Below are 17,796 nucleotides of genomic sequence, written 5' to 3'. Positions count from 1 at the left end.
GCATGCATAATATTGTATGTGGGGGCTGTAAGGCATCATAGTGTTTGTGAAGGTGCATCATATTGTGTAGGGGTGTTGTGGGTGCATCATACTGTATAGGAGTGCTGTGTGTGCATAATATTGTGTGGGGGGGCTGTGAGGCATCATAGTGTGTAGGGGTGCATCATACTGTGTGGGGGTGCTGTTAGGCATCAAACACATTATGGGGATGCTGTGGGTGCATCAAACTGTATAGGAGTGCTGCGAGTGCATAATATTGTGTTGGGGGGCTGTGAGGCATCATAGTGTGTGGGGGAGTATCATACTGTGTGGGGGTGACGTGGGAGCATCATACTGTCTGGAGTCTCTGTGGGAGCATCATACTGTGTGGGGGTGCTGTAGAAGCATCATACTGCGTGTGGGGGGCTGTTAGGCATCATACACATGATGGGGATGCTGTGGGTGCATCATACTGTATAGGAGTTCTGTGAGTGCATAATATTGCGTGTGGGGGACGTGAGCCATCATAGTGTGTGGGGGTGCTTGGGAGCATCATACTGTGTGGGGGTGCATCATATTGTGTGGGGTGCTGTGGGAGCATCATACTGTGTGGTGGTGCTGTGGGAGCATCATACTGTGTGGGGGGTGCTGTGGGAGCATCATACTGTGTGGGGGGTGCTGTGGGAGCATCATACTGTGTGGGGGTGCTGTGGGAGCATCATATTTTGTGTGGGGGCAGTTAGGCAACATACACATGATGGGGATGCTGTGGGTGCATTATACTGTATAGGAGTGTTGTGAGTGCATAATATTGTGTGTGGGGGGCTGTGAGGCATCATAGTGTTTGTGAGGGTGCATCATACTGTGTGGGGGTGCTGTGGGAGCATCACATTGTGCGTGGGGGTCTGTTAGGCATCATACACATGATGGGGATGCTGTGGGTGTATCATTGTATAGGAGTGCTGTGAGTGCATAATATTGTGTGTGGGGGGCTGTGAGGCATCATAGTGTGTGGGGGTGCATCATATTGTGTCTGGGGGTTGTGAAGCATCATACTGTCTGTGAGTGCATCTTATTTTGTGGGGGTCTGTGAGGCATCATACTGTGTGGGGATGCATCATACTGTGTAGGTGTGCATCATATTGTGTGGGGGGCTGTGAGGCATCATAGTATTTGTGTGGGTGCATCATACTGTGTAGAGGTGCTGTAAGGCATCATAGTCTTTGTGGTGTGGTTGCATCATACTGTTTAGGGATGCATCATACCATGTAGGAGTGCATCATAATGTGTGGGGGACGGTGAGTGCATAATATTGTATGGGGAGCTGTGAGGCATCATAGTGTTTATGGGGGTGCATCATACAGTGTAAGGGTGCATCATACTGTATAGGAGTGCTGTGGGTGCATCATATTGTGTGTGGGGGGCTGTGAGGCATCATAGTGTTTGTGTGGTTGCATCATACTGTGTGGGAATGCTGTGGGTGCATCATACTGTGTGGGGGTGCTGTGGGAGCATCATACTGTGTGGGGGTGCTGTGGGAGCATCATACTGTGTGGGAGCATCATACTGTGTGGGGGTGCTGTGGGAGCATCATACACATGATGGGGATGCATCATACTGTATAGGAGAGCTGTGAGTGCATAAAATTGTGTGGAGGGGGCTGTGAGGCATCATAGTGTGTGGGGGAGACTGTGAGGCATCATACTATGTGAGGGGGGCTGTGGGGCATAAAACTGTGTATTGGGGCTGTGGGGCATTATACTGTGTGTGAGGGCAAGAATTCTGTGTGGCACATATAAAGGCCTGAGCAAGATTAGGAAAGTGGCTTACCGTAAAATAAAAATAGCGGCTATGCGAGCAGAAGTAGGTGTCCCTCTTTCCTAATTTCTAAGGTTGGGAGGTTTAGTAAAGGTGTGAAAAAAATTTATTAGTATGTGGAATCCATCAACAAGTAATTCAGCTGCTCATAGTTCTTAGGATAAATTTGCATACAACATTAAATATGCACAATAATTGCCAACTTCACCAGAACGTCCAGGAAGCTACTGTATAAAAGAGGAGACCTCCTGGGCACCGCACAAGACGCCCGAAAGGCAGCAGTGCAGTGTGTGGCGCCACTGTGGAAGGTGTCCTGGGTGAAAAATTCTTAGGGGTGCATCATTTGTTTTAAGGGGGCATTATTTAATTTAGGGGAGCATAATGCTTGCATTTCCCCTGGTAACCCATTCTGTGCCTCTGGCATCTTCCCCTCCAACGTTTCCTTTGCTGAGACTCCGGCATGCTGCATCATTAGATCAACAATATCTGGAGCTGCTGAGCTGGAATCAAAGATGAAGCAGAGTCGGCACCACGATATAGCATAGCTGACACGGCAAAGTGGAACTGATGCAGCAGAGCTGAGTTTTCAAAGGTGGTAAAGTGTAGCAGATGAAGCAAAGCGATGTACAGAGTTGAGACAATGATGTAGAACCTAGGAAGTACAATTGAGTTTGCAATGCTGGTACAGTGTACTAGAGCTGGCACAACTGTGACTGATGTAATAGTACTGGAATCACAGAGGAGTAGTGCTGAGCAGTGGAGAATGATGTAGCAGCTCTGGAAAGTGGAATAGCAGAGCTGATCAGCCTGATGATGCACCCACAGAATAGCAAAACTGAACAGCAGAGACTGATGTAGCAACGCTAGAGCTGTGGAATAGCAGAGATTGATGTAGCAGCGCTGGAACCACAGAATAGCAGAGCTGGATAGCAGATACTGTTGTAGCAATTGTTAGGCTCACCTGGTGAGGTGGATCCTCAAAGTCCAAGGTCTGGGTGGGCACACGGGCCACAAGAGTTGGTGCAGCAGACAGGAGAGGCATGCAGGAAACAGGAGCAGAGGTCCTGGAGGCAGCAGGCGAACAGAAGACCGGGGACAGGTAGCAGAGGTCCTGGAGGCAGCAGGCGAACAGAAGACCGGGGACAGGTAGCAGAGGTCCTGGAGGCAGCAGGCGAACAGAAGACCGGGGACAGGTAGCAGAGGTCCTGGAGGCAGCAGGCGAACAGAAGACCGGGGACAGGTAGCAGAGGTCCTGGAGGCAGCAGGCGAACAGAAGACCGGGGACAGGTAGCAGAGGTCCTGGAGGCAGCAGGCGAACAGAAGACCGGGGACAGGTAGCAGAGGTCCTGGAGGCAGCAGGCGAACAGAAGACCGGGGACAGGTAGCAGAGGTCCTGGAGGCTGCAGGCGAATAGAAGACCGGGGACAGGTAGCAGAGGTCCTGGAGGCTGCAGGCGAACAGAAGACCGGGGACAGGTAGCAGAGGTCCTGGAGGCAGCAGGCGAACAGAAGACCAGGGACAGGTAGCAGAGGTCCTGGAGGCTGCAGGCGAACAGAAGACCGGGAACAGGTAGCAGAGGTCCTGGAGGCAGCAGGCACACAGGACTCCGATGCACTTAGTAGTCTTAATACCAAGATACAAGTGTGTGTCCTGATGAGCCGTATACAAGCCCAGGTAGATGATCATATGGGATCACACAGGGCCATCTGCACAGCCCGACATGGAGCACAAGTTCAGCGGAGTGGGGAGAAGGGAGCAAAGCTCGGACCTGGGACAGGTGTGTAACAGCAATGCTGGAGGCACTGGATAGCAGAGCTGAACAGCCGGTATGCTTCCTAGCACAATGTAGGTGCAGGGCACCAACTACCTGATTACTCAGGCAACCTCCTGATCTGGGCTGAACGGCTCAGGAGGGCGACGTCACAGGTGCAGAAGACCAGACGGAGCCCAGCGCCAGTGAATGGAAACAAAGAACATCACACAAAAGAAACTAGACCCCCATGATAAAGGCGAAAAATACTGATGTAAACAGCCACTCACAGACCTGGGCAACCTGCCTGATCTAATAGTATGGGCGTCATTAACAGGCTGTAAGCCGGACACTGTGCATCACACGTATCTGTGTGACTGGTGTCCTGTGCAAGCCCCATCAGCGTGCATGTATAATACTACACAGCCACCATCCTCTATGAATTGGTAGGTCAGTGAGTGGCTGTTTGCGTCAGTATTTTGCACCTGTGCTGCCCCCGCCTTTATCATGGGGGTCTGCTGCATCCTGCTGGTGCGTTAGTAATCTGACTTGGTGTTGGGAAGGCTTCTTTCTCTTCTGTGAGGTTTTTCGAATTTTTGTCCTTTTTCTGTGAGCCGTGAATGGAAACAAAGCTCCCGGCGCTGGAGCCAGGAAAAAATAGTAACACAAAGTAAAACTTGACATTTGGAACAAGCTTTAAAATCTGAGCCAAAATCTGCTGCGATATTTTGTAGAATTGGAGGTGGATTTTGCCAAATGGAGGCCCTCGGCATGCGCACAGATCGCTGCACAGGATTTTTGCAGTTTTCAGATGATTTTACTGCAGTGTGTGACCAAAAATGAAATACATGACGCGCCCGTTTACTCTCTTGACAGTGGCTGCATCATGTAAACGGTATAATGGAGGGGCTCCATTCATCGCTGTAGTACCACTCTGCTCACAGAAATGGTGCAGCTGAGACCTAATACGTGCCCAATGTCAGCCGCGCGCCCGATGTCAGCAGCGTGCACAAAGTCAGCTGCGTGCACGATGACTGCTGCGCGCCCGATGTCAGCCGTGCGCCCGATGACTGCTGCGCGCCCGATGTCAGCCGCGCGCCCGATGTCTGCTGCGCGCCCGATGTCAGCCGCGCGCCCGATGTCAGCCGCGCGCCCGATGTCAGCTGGGTGCGCGATGACTGCTGCGCGCCCGATGTCAGCTGGGTGCACGATGACTGCTGCGCGCCCGATGTCAGCAGCGTGCACGATGACTGCTGCGCGCCCGATGTCAGCAGCGTGCACGATGACTGCTGCGCGCCCGATGTCAGCCGCACGCCCGATGTCAGCAGCGTGCAAGATGACTGCTGCGCGCCCGATGTCAGCAGCGTGCACGATGACTGCTGCGCGCCTGATGTCAGCCGCGCGCCCGATGTCAGCAGCGTGCACGATGACTGCCGCGCGCCCGATGTCAGCCGCGCGCCCAATGACTGGCGCGCGCCCAATGACTGCTGTGTGCCCAGCAGTCCTGCCTGTCAGCGAGTCGTCCTGTGTATGGAGCACGTTCAGCCTCACATGGCTGATCATCTAGCATGAGACAATTTCTCCATCTCCTCCACTGTCGGTGTGAGTGTACATCAGACTGTGGTGATCTCTGAGTGCAGTCCGATGTGTCACACGCTCCCATAGGCTTGTATGGTGCATGTTCCGATTATCGGAGCCACACACAGCAGGCTGCCATTGTGCTCTCATGCCGGATCAGGGATCTGAGCTGTCCTGGGCTGAGTGATATCTGATAAAACATCGTAGCACTCGGCCGTGTTATATGCCACTGTGAGCTTAGGCTAAGATGAAAAGACAGTTGGTGCTCATAAAATTCTATGCACATTCTGCTGCACGTTTTCGTAAAGGAACAGTTACAATTTGAAAGGTTGTGACTGATTTCTGTGGTTGTGATTGCTTAACATGGCAACCTGAGGCCTACTGAAGACTCTCATTACCACTATTTTGGTACTACAAGGGCTGGGTGTTTCATAGATCAGAATTTTTTATTACATACTGAAAGAATCTTTTTTTAGAATAGTAAAAATGTTTTATAATAATAAATATGTAATAATAAATACTAATAATTAATAAAAATAATTAATTTTACTATCATAATAATAAAACAGTAATAAATAATAAATGAACACTGAAATAATAATAAAATATAATTCCAAAATAATATAATAACAAATATAAAAATAATAAAGATATAATAATAATTATTTATATTATTATATTATTGAATTAATATCAAAACAATAATTAATAATGGCATCAATGCAAATAATAAAATACTAAATATAAAAATCAATAATAATATACTATAATAATTCATCATAAAATAATAATAAATGTAAAAAATATTAATATTCATGACAATAATAATAAATGCAATTGTAATAAATGAAAATATACAAATTATCAATAATACTAAAATAATAATGTAATAATTAGATTATATAAAATAATAATTATAGTAATAATTAATAAGGATGATAAAATAGCAAACATGAATAAAAATAATCATAATGAAATAATGACTGTCACGTGCCCGATGACTGCTGCGCGCTCGATGACTGTCACGTGCCCGATGACTGCCGCGCGCTCGATGACTGTCACGTGCCCGATGACTGCCGCGCGCTCGATGACTGTCACGTGCCCGATGACTGCCGCGCGCTCGATGACTGTCACGTGCCCGATGACTGCCGCGCGCTCGATGACTGTCACGTGCCCGATGACTGCCGCGCGCTCGATGACTGTCACGTGCCCGATGACTGCCGCGCGCTCGATGACTGTCACGTGCCCGATGTCTGCCGCGCGCTTGATAATAATACTGTGGATTATCGCCTGCTCCTACTCCAAAAATGTAAAAATACAAAAAAACAACCCCCCCTGTACATAGTAAACTCCCGGCTACAAGTGATGACAAACAGAACCAGGACTCAATGAATAAACCATAAATACAAGTTCTCTTCACCTCATTTTCCCATTCTGAAAAGAAAAAGCCGTAAACTGAGCTGATGACCTGCAGGGGGCAGTGTTGCTCCACACTACCAGCGACCCCCAGTGTACAGAGCTCACTGCGAGGCATCCAGCCGTGTAAACTACAAGTCCCATCATCCCTTGCTCTCTTTCTGCCACCCCTTCGGCCAATTAGAACACGTCGTTGTCGTTGACCAATCACAGCGAGCTATTCCTCTCTTGCCCAATCGCAGTATCCTTACGCAACTCTCCTTCTTGCGTCAAGAAGCAACCTAACTGCTAGCCCGCGCCCTTCTCTTCCGTAAGGGGCGTGGTAACCTTCTAAGCGACACCCATTGGACAGCTGCGCCATCAATCTTACTCTGAGGGCCAACCCTCCATCTGGCTTCAGGTTGGGTTGAGCTGCACGACCCGTATTCCCGTTTAGTTGGGTGAAAAAAAATAGACGTCTTATCGCTGCCGCCATATCGTTACCGGGCAGAGGGAGGAGCGAGCTGTGGAGACCGGGATGGCAGCGGCGGCTCATGCAGGTGAGTGGAGGAAGGTGTTGAGCGTTTACCGGAGTCTCTGTAACTTTGTGAAGCGGCCGTCACCGTGTTGTGTCCCGGCGTTATATCACGAATACAGGGCGGATATGGCGCCTGTCCGTGTCTGGTGCGGTAAAACCTTCAGAGACTGCCTGTCTCCGCTGTGTGCGAGAAGTGCCGCCTTCCAGGTGAGCGACTACGGCTGTGTCCTGTAGTCGGGGCTCGGAAATGTCTGTCCTCATAACATGTCTCCTGCGCTGTTTTGTTTTGTGTTTTTGTGGAAATTTCCTAGAATGTTTTTTTTCTGCAACACGTCTTTAAACTCTTTACCGCCCCCTTTTGGGCATATTTTGCTACTTTTCTGGTACTGGGCTGACAGTTTCTGTTATTTTCGGTGCTTTCCTGTCTCTCACCACATGAAATATCCACCAGGTGCACATGTGAAGTGATTTACCGACTGAATTCGGATTTCTGCTCTGGATGTGCCACATGTACATAGAAGATCAGATTGACTCCTGGACTTTATTTTCAATACTGGAGATGTCAGACCCACAATGATCATAAAGGGATGATAAAAGTATCTGCCCCTCCAAATGCTGACCTTCCCCAAACTGTTCCCACAAATTTGTCCAACATGATGCTAAGATTTGCTGTCACTGAAACTAAAGGGCCCAATGCCGACCCTTATAAAACAAGCCCATAGCACTATCCCTCCTCTACCAGCGGGCACAATGCAGTCGGGGTAGCGTTCTCCTGGCATTCACCAAACTGCTCCATCAGAGAAGTGTGATCCATCACTGCACAAAGCATGTTTCCTCCAGTGTCCAGTGGTGGCTTCTTTACGCCACTTCAGCCATCACTCAGCATTGTGCTTGGTGATGTACAGCTGCATGCAGATGCTCAGCCATGAAGCTCCCAGCGGGGGCGTTGTGTTTGTAGATGATGATGATGATTTGGACAATTAAAACTCTGTAAGAGAATTCCTTGCACCTTCTTTCACCTGATGGACGGCCGCGGGGGCCCGCCGCAGCTGATGGACGGTCGCGGGGGCCCGCCGCAGCTGATGGATATTTGGTTCCCATAGAAGACCTTGCTGACAGCCTCCCGCCTCCACAATGCCCAGGATAGGAGACTACTCTGATCCTGGCAGTCTAAGCTTTGCTGTGCTCTTGGGTTTTCCCTGTGGGCCCCTACTACATCAATGTGGCCCTAATCGTCCCCTTCCCAGCACAATGAGTGTACCCCCCCAGAGACCGGGCCTGTACCACGGATACATACACCGCAGCGCTCACCCGCATCTCAGAGTAACGCTGCAATCTTAACCCCTTCATAACAGGTCAATTTTTTTTTTTTTTTCGGTCTTCATTCTTATTTTTCTCAAAAGCCACAACCTTTTTATTTTTCCCCACAGCCCTATGAGGTCATTTTGATTTGCAGGATGAGTTGTAATTTTGAACATCGCTACTCATTTTGCCACATTATGAACAGAGAAAAAAAAACACTTAAGAGGCCACTCCTCCGTGTTTTTTTTTTTTTTTTTTACTATTTTATCAGTCTTAAATCTGAATTTATCTAAAAAAAAATTGCCTTTTTTTTTTTTTTTTTAACTTTGCCATTTACCTGCAGGTTAAATAATTTCTTGAACTATGATAATCTGTCCCATAGGGGATAAGAATGTTCACTTGACCATCTCTCTAACTAGGGAATTGGGGGTGATTCTAATGATATTTTTTTTTTATATACAGTACAGACCAAAAGTTTGGACACACCTTCTCATTTAAAGATTTTTCTGTATTTTCATGACTATGAAAATTGTACATTCACACTGAAGGAATCAAAACTATGAATTAACACATGTGGAATTATATACTTAACAAAAAAGTGTGAAACAACTGAAAATATGTCTTATATTCTAGGTTCTTCAGAGTAGCCACCTTTTGCTTTGATGACTGCTTTGCACACTCTTGGCATTCTCTTGATGAGCTTCAAGAGGTAGTCACCGGAAATGGTCTTCCAACAATCTTGAAGGAGTTCCCAGAGATGCTTAGCACTTGTTGGCCCTTTTGCCTTCACTCTGCGGTCCAGCTCACCCCAAACCATCTCGATTGGGTTCAGGTCTGGTGACTGTGGAGGCCAGGTCACCTGGCGTAGCACCCCATCACTCTCCTTCTTGGTCAAATAGCCCTTACACAGCCTGGAGGTGTGTTTGGGGTCATTGTCCTGTTGAAAAATAAATGATGGTCCAACTAAACGCAAAGCGGATGGAATAGCATGCCGCTGCAAGATGCTGTGGGAGCCATGCTGGTTCAGTATGCCTTCAATTTTGAATAAATCCCCAACAGTGTCACCAGCAAAGCACCCCCACACCATCACACCTCCTCCTCCATGCTTCACAGTGCGAACCAGGCATGTAGAGTCCATCCGTTCACCTTTTCTGCGTCACACAAAGACACGGTGGTTGGAACCAAAGATCTCAAATTTGGACTCATCAGAACAAAGCACAGATTTCCACTGGTCTAATGTCCATTCCTTGTGTTCGTTAGCCCAAACAAGTCTCTTCTGCTTGTTGCCTGTCCTTAGCAGTGGTTTCCTAGCAGCTATTTTACCATGAAGGCCTGCTGCACAAAGTCTCCTCTTAACAGTTGTTGTAGAGATGTGTCTGCTGCTAGAACTCTGTGTGTCATTGACCTGGTCTCTAATCTGAGCTGCTGTTAACCTGCGATTTCTGAGGCTGGTGACTCGGATAAACTTATCCTCAGAAGCAGAGGTGACTCTTGGTCTTCCTTTCCTGGGGCGGTCCTCATGTGAGCCAGTTTCTTTGTAGCGCTTGATGGTTTTTGCAACTTCACTTGGAGACACATTCAAAGTTTTCACAATTTTTCGGACTGACTGACCTTCATTTCTTAAAGTAATGATGGCCACTCATTTTTCTTTACTTAGCTGTTTTTTTTCTTGCCATAATACAAATTCTAACAGTCTATTCAGTAGGACTATCAGCTGTGTATCCACCAGACTTCTGCACAACACAACTGATGGTCCCAACCCCATTTATAAGGCAAGAAATCCCACTTATTAAACCTGACAGGGCACACCTGTGAAGTGAAAACCATTTCTGGTGACTGCCTCTTGAAGCTCATCAAGAGAATGCCAAGAGTGTGCAAAGCAGTCATCAAAGCAAAAGGTGGCTACTTTGAAGAACCTAGAATATAAGACATATTTTTAGTTGTTTCACACTTTTTTGTTAAGTATATAATTCCACATGTGTTAATTCATAGTTTTGATGCCTTCAGTGTGAATGTACAATTTTCATAGTCATGAAAATACAGAAAAATCTTTAAATGAGAAGGCGTGTCCAAACTTTTGGTCTGTACTATATATATATATATATATATATATATATATATATATATATATATATATATATATATATATATATATATATATATATATATATATATATATATATATATATTTATTTCGTTCTTCTGTTGCTGTAGCTCTGTAGTACACTGCTCAAAAAAATAAAGGGAGCACTTAAACAACAGAATATAACCAAGTAAATCAAACTTCTGTGAAATCAAACTGTCCACTTAGGAAGCAACACTGATTGACAATCAATTTCACATGCTGTTGTACAAATGGAATAGACAATAGATGGAAATTATTGGCAATTATCAAGACACATTCAATAAAGGAGTGGTTCTGCAGGTGGGGACCACAGGCCACATCTCAGTACCAATGCTTTCTGGCTGATGTTTTGGTCACTTTTGAATGTTGGTTGTGCTTTCACACTCGTGGTAGCATGAGACGTACTCTACAACCCACAGAAGTTGCTCAGGTAGTGCAGCTCATCCAGGATGGCACATCAATGCGAGCTGTGGCAAGAAGTTTTGCTGTGTCTGTCAGCGTAGTGTCCAGAGGCTGGAGGAGCTACCAGGGGACAGGCCAGTACACCAGGAGACGTGGAGGGGGCCATAGGAGGGCAACAACCCAGCAGCAGGACCGCTACCTCCGCCTTTGTGCAAGGAGGAACAGGAGGAGCACTGCCAGAGCCCTGCAAAATGACCTCCAGCAGGCCACAAATGTGCATGTGTCTGCACAAACGGTTAGAAACCGACTCCATGAGGGTCCAACGTCCACAGATGGGGGTTGTGCTCACAGCCCAACACCGTGCAGGTGGATAAGCCTGTAGTGTGTTTTTCCACTTTAATTTTGGGGGTGACTCCAAATCCAGGCCTCCATTGGTTAATAAATGTGATTTCCATTGATGATTTTTGTGTGATTTTGTTGTCAGCACATTCAGCTTTGTACAGAACAAAGTATTCAATGAGAATATTTCATTCATTCAGATCTAGGATGTGTTATTTCAGTGTTCCCTTTATTTTTTTGAGCAGTGTATATAGTCCTAACCATGGTCTCCTATCAAGCCCGGCCTATGGGAGCAATGGGGACCCATGGTCACCCTGTGCTCACTGGATGAGTGGGAACTGATGAGCGCTTGGTGAAGACGCCGGGCTGGATCGCTGCTGTCGGTGATTGATGGCGGCAGGATTGTCAGCAGAGAGTGGAGCTGGCTCTTACCTCGGCTGTTAGAGGCAGATGTCGGATGTCTGATACAGCCGGCGTCTGGCCTCACCTGAGCTTATGTGAATGGTGGGCAGCCACCATCTCCCGTATCGCCTCCCCAGAGATCAGGACATTTAATCTTCTGATCTTTGGGGGTCTAGCCTCTATGATCCCAGAATAAAGGTGGCACAGTGCTATAGAGCAGTAGAAATGTATTGGACATTTGTTGAATCTTTTCTGATCATCGATCGTTTAGACTTCATCAGAAGAAGCTCACCGTGGAGTGTAACGTACGGGCCTGATGGGAGTTGTAGTCAGGCAGTGCTGTTCAGAGCTTTTCCTAGTATCGGACGTTCTGTCTGACAGATTTCCTCCAGCTGCAGGATGGGGCGAGTGTCAGCAGGGCGACGTCTGCCAGGCTTCTGACACCCTCCGGGCTGATTCCACCATAACATGCCACATCCTGATAGCACCTCATTACTAGGGGATCAGGGAAATGAAAGCAAGATGTCTGCCTGCAGCTCGTGTCCTCGTACAGCCAGGCTTCAGTGCTGGGTCTGATGGGCTCTCCTGCTCGTGTGACAGGAGGGAGAGCTGACAGCCAGCACAAGCTCTAGCCAGAGGGAAATTATATCTCTGCATATATACCTTCAGCCTGTAAGGGGTTAATGACGAATGCAGCCTTACATTACCAAGCACAAGCGTTGGATGGATGTAAAGCCGCCGCTACTCTGCTCTGGAAGAAACGTGTTAATGACGTGGACACTGGACTCATGCGTCCTTGCTCTGTGACGGCCCCCTTATGTGTCCCATTATTTTTGGTGGCGCATTTCACTCTAGAGGATGTGGTTTTTCTTTGGACGTCTGTTTTCTGTGACTTGTGAAGGTCACAGGACTGTGTGCAGCCAGGATGTGATGACAGCATGTGCAATAAGGAAACACAGTGACAGGATTACGGCAGCGTTGGGGGACCGCGATGGGGTCCGCAGCCGCCCCCCGGCCTTGGTCGCTGGCACACTACGGATGTAGTTATGTGATCTGGATCCACATAAGACAATGGCAGGACTGGCATCTCCACAACGTCTTCTGATTCTTCCCCTGATGTAACCCATATGGCTGGGATATAAATAGTGCCGCCACATGTGCTGCTTGTTTACTCTGTCACTGTATTGGAGCGGCTGTTCTCACTGTAATGTCTCTTATCTCCTGGCTTCTGACACTTTTTTCCAGAGTTTTGACATGTTTTCGGCTCCTGTGTGACGGTGACGCCTCATCCTGCTCCTCTCTGCGGTGCCACATTGTCTTGGCATTGCCAGTGGTATGGATGATGGCAGAACTGACTGATGGTCTTTGTAATTTACATGGATGATGATGAGCGTATAATGATAATTAGTATGTTTTTTAATTCTGATAGAAAATCTGGTAGTTGCGGTGGATTATGACATTGGTGATTTATGGTTCTGGTGATGATGGGTATGATAAATGATATTTATGGTATGGATGGTGATATTACATGATGGATTGAGGTGGATGATTTTAGTATCATTATAATTGTGACTATGGATACTATTGATTGCTTTTATGGATGGTTTTGATGGTGTGGATGATGTAAATGATTGCTGTGGGAAATTTACATGGTGGTATAGGCTATGATGATACATCTAATAACTGATGGTATGGAGGATTTACATGTTATTTAGATGGTGGTATAGATGATGATACATATAATGGATGATGATTATACAGATAATTGATAGAAGTTGATGCTATGGATGATGAATATAATTGGTGGTGGTGCTGTTGATGCTTGATTGTTGTGAGTGGTGCGGATGGTGGTGCGGTGGATGATGGATGATTTTTATAACTGATGATTAGGTGTAATTGGTATAGATGATGAGTATGGCTGAATCTGGCGGAGGCTCTTGCCGCTCCCCCGGTGTAGGAGCAGGGGGCACGGGGTGATCAGTGGGGGTCCAGGCCCAGTCCTGCCGTCCCCTCCCGCTCTCGCACCTCCATGGTTGTCTCCGTATCTTGGCCGTTAATGTTTTTCCTCCTTTCTGCAGAGATGGCGTCAGACATCCCTTCTCTGGGGGTCTCTGTGTCCTCAGGAAATCCGGGCTCCAGTTCTCAGGTCGGCGGCTCCATGGTGCAGAGAGCCAACAAGCGTCGCTCCGGGTATGGTGCATGGCTGTATACACAGCTTTACTGTATGTTACCTGACTATCAGATTGCCGTAGATAAGCAGATCACCTGCGTACCCGCCAGACTGGGCGATCTCTGTGTGATCACTAGCAGCGGCCATGTTTTAAGTCAATTGTTTTCTTTCTTCCTCAGACTGGACTTCGATGATGATGATGATGACGACGATGACTCTGGCAGTAAATTCCTCCGGTACAGTTGCACCATTTGCACTTATGAGACTAATGATATACAGTAGCCCCCGTCCCATTGCTACCCAAGTATCCGGTGTACTGTGCTGCTCCCAGACTAATACATTGTGACGACAGCACAGATGTGTGCCGCCCGTAAACCCTGTATAGGATTGGCCTGGACTGGGTACAATCGTAACCAAACCCTCAACCTGCTGTTTCCATTCACTGACTGCAAGCAGAGATCCCAAAATGATCAGTGAAGGGATCTGGCTCTGATCGCTGCTGTCGGAGCAGAGATCCCAAAATGATCAGTGAAGGGATCTGGCTCTGATCGCTGCTGTCGGAGCAGAGATCCCAAAATGATCAGTGAAGGGATCTGGCTCCGATCGCTGCTGTCTGAGCAGAGATCCCAAAATGATCAGTGAAGGGATCTGGCTCTGATCGCTGCTGTCTGAGCAGAGATCCCAAAATGATCAGTGAAGGGATCTGGCTCTGATCGCTGCTGTCTGAGCAGAGATCCCAAAATGATCAGTGAAGGGATCTGGCTCTGATCGCTGCTGTTGAACCCCTGATTGCAGGCTGACTTGGCGAACCATCGGCACCAGGAGACTTACTGAAGGTCTCTATTTGTACTCCTGTTCACTGGAGTTTGACACTTCTACTAAAGTCGTCCCGGTGACAAATGCCCATCGGGAGGCACAATTCGAGGCCGCGTCTGTGATCGCCTGCTATCTAATTAGTCTGTCTTTACCTTGTGAATTGCAGATGTGACGACGAGCAGCTTCCTAATGACAAGGAAAGGTTTGCCAGGTAAGATGTGCCTCCGTGCTGCCCGTGCCGGGCCCGATCTGCTTCTGGTTTTCCTAGGGGTATATTACCTGTGCCCACACAGCACGCCCTGCTCACGCCGTCCCTCTTACAGAAGCTTTGCTATCTCATTGCTTGGGGATTATCCAAACCTTCGCCGGTCCTGGGTATTACACTGGGGTGCGCTCTCTGCCTATGTGACAAGTGGTGCGGTCGCAGCCTTGGAAAACCATCATTACTTATGACCAACAGGCTTGGTCCACGCGCCCATCCAGGGCATATACAGGGGCTCCAGTATGGAACGCTGCTCCGTAGTACCGGAGGCTTGTAATGTGGGTGCCGCAGGGCATCCGCTCATCTCAGAGTCGCAGCAAGCTTCTCCAGCAGAACCTCCCGGCAGCCGGGGGTCTGACCCATAAGGGCCTGCGATTCCCCAACGGGGGGGTTCTGAAGAAAGTGGTGTCCTGGTGATTTTCCATGTTTTTGTTTTTTCCTTCTTTTACCCCAAGAGACATAACTTCATTATTCTCCCCTCCCCATAGCTGTGTGAGGAGCTTGTTTTCTGTGGGACGACTTGTATATTTGACTGACGCCACCATTTTATCATGTAAAGTACTGGAAAGCGAGAGAGAAAAAAATCCAAGTGCAGCGAAAAAGCAGAATGGCGGAGATTTTGTTTGTCTTATTTGCAGCAATCACTTTCCGGTACAAATGACCTGATAATGATTCTCCGGTCAGTACGAGTACGCAGACACCAAATGTGGGTGGGGGGGGTGGAGATTCTGAAATTTCTAAAAATAAAAAATTTAGCTTTCGTCTTTTTTTTTGAGACCCGTAACGTTTCCCTATTTCAGGGTATGGGGGTGGGTGAAGGATTTTTGTTTTTGTTTTTTTGTGCCTTGACCCAAGGTTTTTTTATTGATCCCACTTTTGGTTAGATATGATGTTTTTATCGCCTCTTTATACATTGTTTTTTTGTTTTTTTTTGGCGTAGTTGCGTCGGCCGGAAATTAGTAATTCTGGCATTTAGACTTTTATTTTCCCATTTTCTACTGATCGGATTCATTTATTTTTTATTTTGATAGATCAGACTTTAATGAACACAGTGAGTTTTATTTATATATTCTTTTTAAAAGTTTTTTTTTTATTATTTTTTCTTTTCTTTGTTAGTCACCTTAGGGGACTGGAACCTGCGATCATCAGATCGCTGGTGCTATATGCAGTAATGCCTCAGTACTGCTGTATATAGCAAAAATCACTGTCTCCTAGGAACGCCAGGCTTGGGCTTTCACAGGAGAGCTGCCATGAGGAGTACGGGGGTCTTCAGCATCATTAGCACACAATTAAGTCCCCTCAGCACCACACCCTTTCATCTGCTTGTCAGGCCGCTGTCTGCCCTCCTGGAATAACTGGATAGCCGGCATGTGCAGGCCCCAGGCGGTGTAAGGAGGGTGTATGGGGCCTCTCTTTTCTCCCCGATAGATGATGTTGGGGGATACAAGGGCCGATCCTTTGCAAGGGAGGTGAGCCGAGCTGGGGGGAGTCCGGAGAGATGAACATAAGAAGATTTGCAGGACCCCCCGATCATCAGCCCACCAGAAGGGAACCCTGCAAATTGCTTCCATCTTTACACAATTTTGCATTGTGTCTGTGAAATGAGACCCCACTAAATACTAGAAGTGGCTCTGCACCGACAGTCTAGTCCACGCCTCTCTGGTGACCGGACCCTCGGCCAACACAAAAGGGGAACTATTTTAGCCCGAGGAGCCAGCCTAATTACAGGGGTTAGAGGGACTGCACAAGTTTTATGGAAAGCTCCTGACTGCATTATATATCCCGTCAGTGATTACAGTGCGGGCAGACCGCCTGTACAGGAGCCATGCATCCTTTATTACCACCCGCAGTACCATTTTTCAGCACAGCTGGTTCCTATAGGCAATAATGAAAGAGCGCCCCCAGGGGAAGCTGATATGGATGAGGTGCAGATCTTTAGACCGATGCCGCCATGGCTGCTCTCCTTTGCTGGTGCGCTCTTCTTTTGCGGTGTTTTACTTCCTCGATCCTTTGACGTTGGTTAACCACTTCTTCAGACGTCTGGACTCTCCCGCAGGGTCGGCTCCTCATTTCTTACAGTGAATATAAATGTCACTTGTTCCTGGTTTCCGGTCTGATCGGAGCTGCAGGACTCGCTTCCCCTCTGGCTTTGCGCTGTCCTGCATTGTGGGGATGTAGTGTTACTGTGACTGTGTGATGAGAGCAGTGTTCCTCATTACGGAGTGCTGCTTCGGTTGTGAATGGAGAGGATAATATGGCGTTCCTGTAGAGGAGCCGGGCCGCCCTCATGCCCCACAACAAAGGAAAACAGACTGATCTTGGCGCACCTATCAGTCCATTATGTGTAGAAATTGTCTTTATTCTCAGGCTCTGTAACTCAGCACCTATTTAATTTAAGTGTGTAGTTCCTCTTCATCGGCATTCTGTTTGGACTATGGGTGCTGGAGCTTCCTTTCTTCTCACATTCCATCATGCATTGCTCCTGCCATTGTCACACATCTTGCACAACCTGACCTGAGAGCCTGTCTCTGCTATCCCTGTATGCATTTTGATTGACAGGAGAGCAGGAGAAGAGGCACCCTCCCCCCACACACTTTCTGCAAAAGTAGATTAGCCACCCATCCCAACTTCCTGTAGAGGAGCTGCCCCACCCCTGGCGCTTCCTCTATGGGTAGAGGTGCTAGGTGCTGACCCTCCTATTTTCTGTAGGGTTAGAGGCGCTGCCCACCCCCCTCGAGCCTCCCGAAGGGATTGTAGCTTTATATACAGGTGCATCTCACTAAATTAGAATACCATCAAAAAGTTAATTTATTTCAGTTCTTCAATACAAAAAGTGAACCTCCTATATTATATAGAGTCATTACACACAGAGGGATCTATTATATAGAGTCATTACACACAGAGGGATCTATTATATAGA

The 17,796-nt window shown here is 47.6% G+C and overlaps 1 protein-coding gene across 2 annotated transcripts in view; it reads left to right on the top strand.

Moving 5' to 3' along the window:
* Positions 1 to 6,873: 6,873 nt before the first annotated feature.
* ARNT (aryl hydrocarbon receptor nuclear translocator) overlaps positions 6,874 to 17,796 on the top strand; it is a 42,991-nt gene continuing 32,068 nt past the window's right edge. Inside the window, exons 1-4 of one of the 2 annotated variants that reach the window (XM_073639566.1) lie at positions 6,874 to 7,080; positions 13,707 to 13,818; positions 13,978 to 14,034; positions 14,781 to 14,825. In XM_073639566.1, the coding sequence (XP_073495667.1) occupies positions 7,059 to 7,080; positions 13,707 to 13,818; positions 13,978 to 14,034; positions 14,781 to 14,825 (236 nt within the window). In that variant the 5' untranslated portion in view covers positions 6,874 to 7,058. Of the gene's footprint in view, positions 7,081 to 12,533; positions 12,747 to 13,706; positions 13,819 to 13,977; positions 14,035 to 14,780; positions 14,826 to 17,796 lie in introns of those variants that run through there. The other variant, XM_073639567.1, reaches the window with a different exon arrangement.

Source organism: Phyllobates terribilis, unplaced genomic scaffold (assembly GCF_046119375.1).
Source record: "Phyllobates terribilis strain yellow unplaced genomic scaffold, ASM4611937v1 Scaffold_7__3_contigs__length_470593459, whole genome shotgun sequence".
Lineage (NCBI taxonomy): Eukaryota > Metazoa > Chordata > Amphibia > Anura > Dendrobatidae > Phyllobates > Phyllobates terribilis.
Note: the sequence above shows the minus strand (reverse complement) of the source record. Positions and strands in the feature narration are given on the sequence as shown.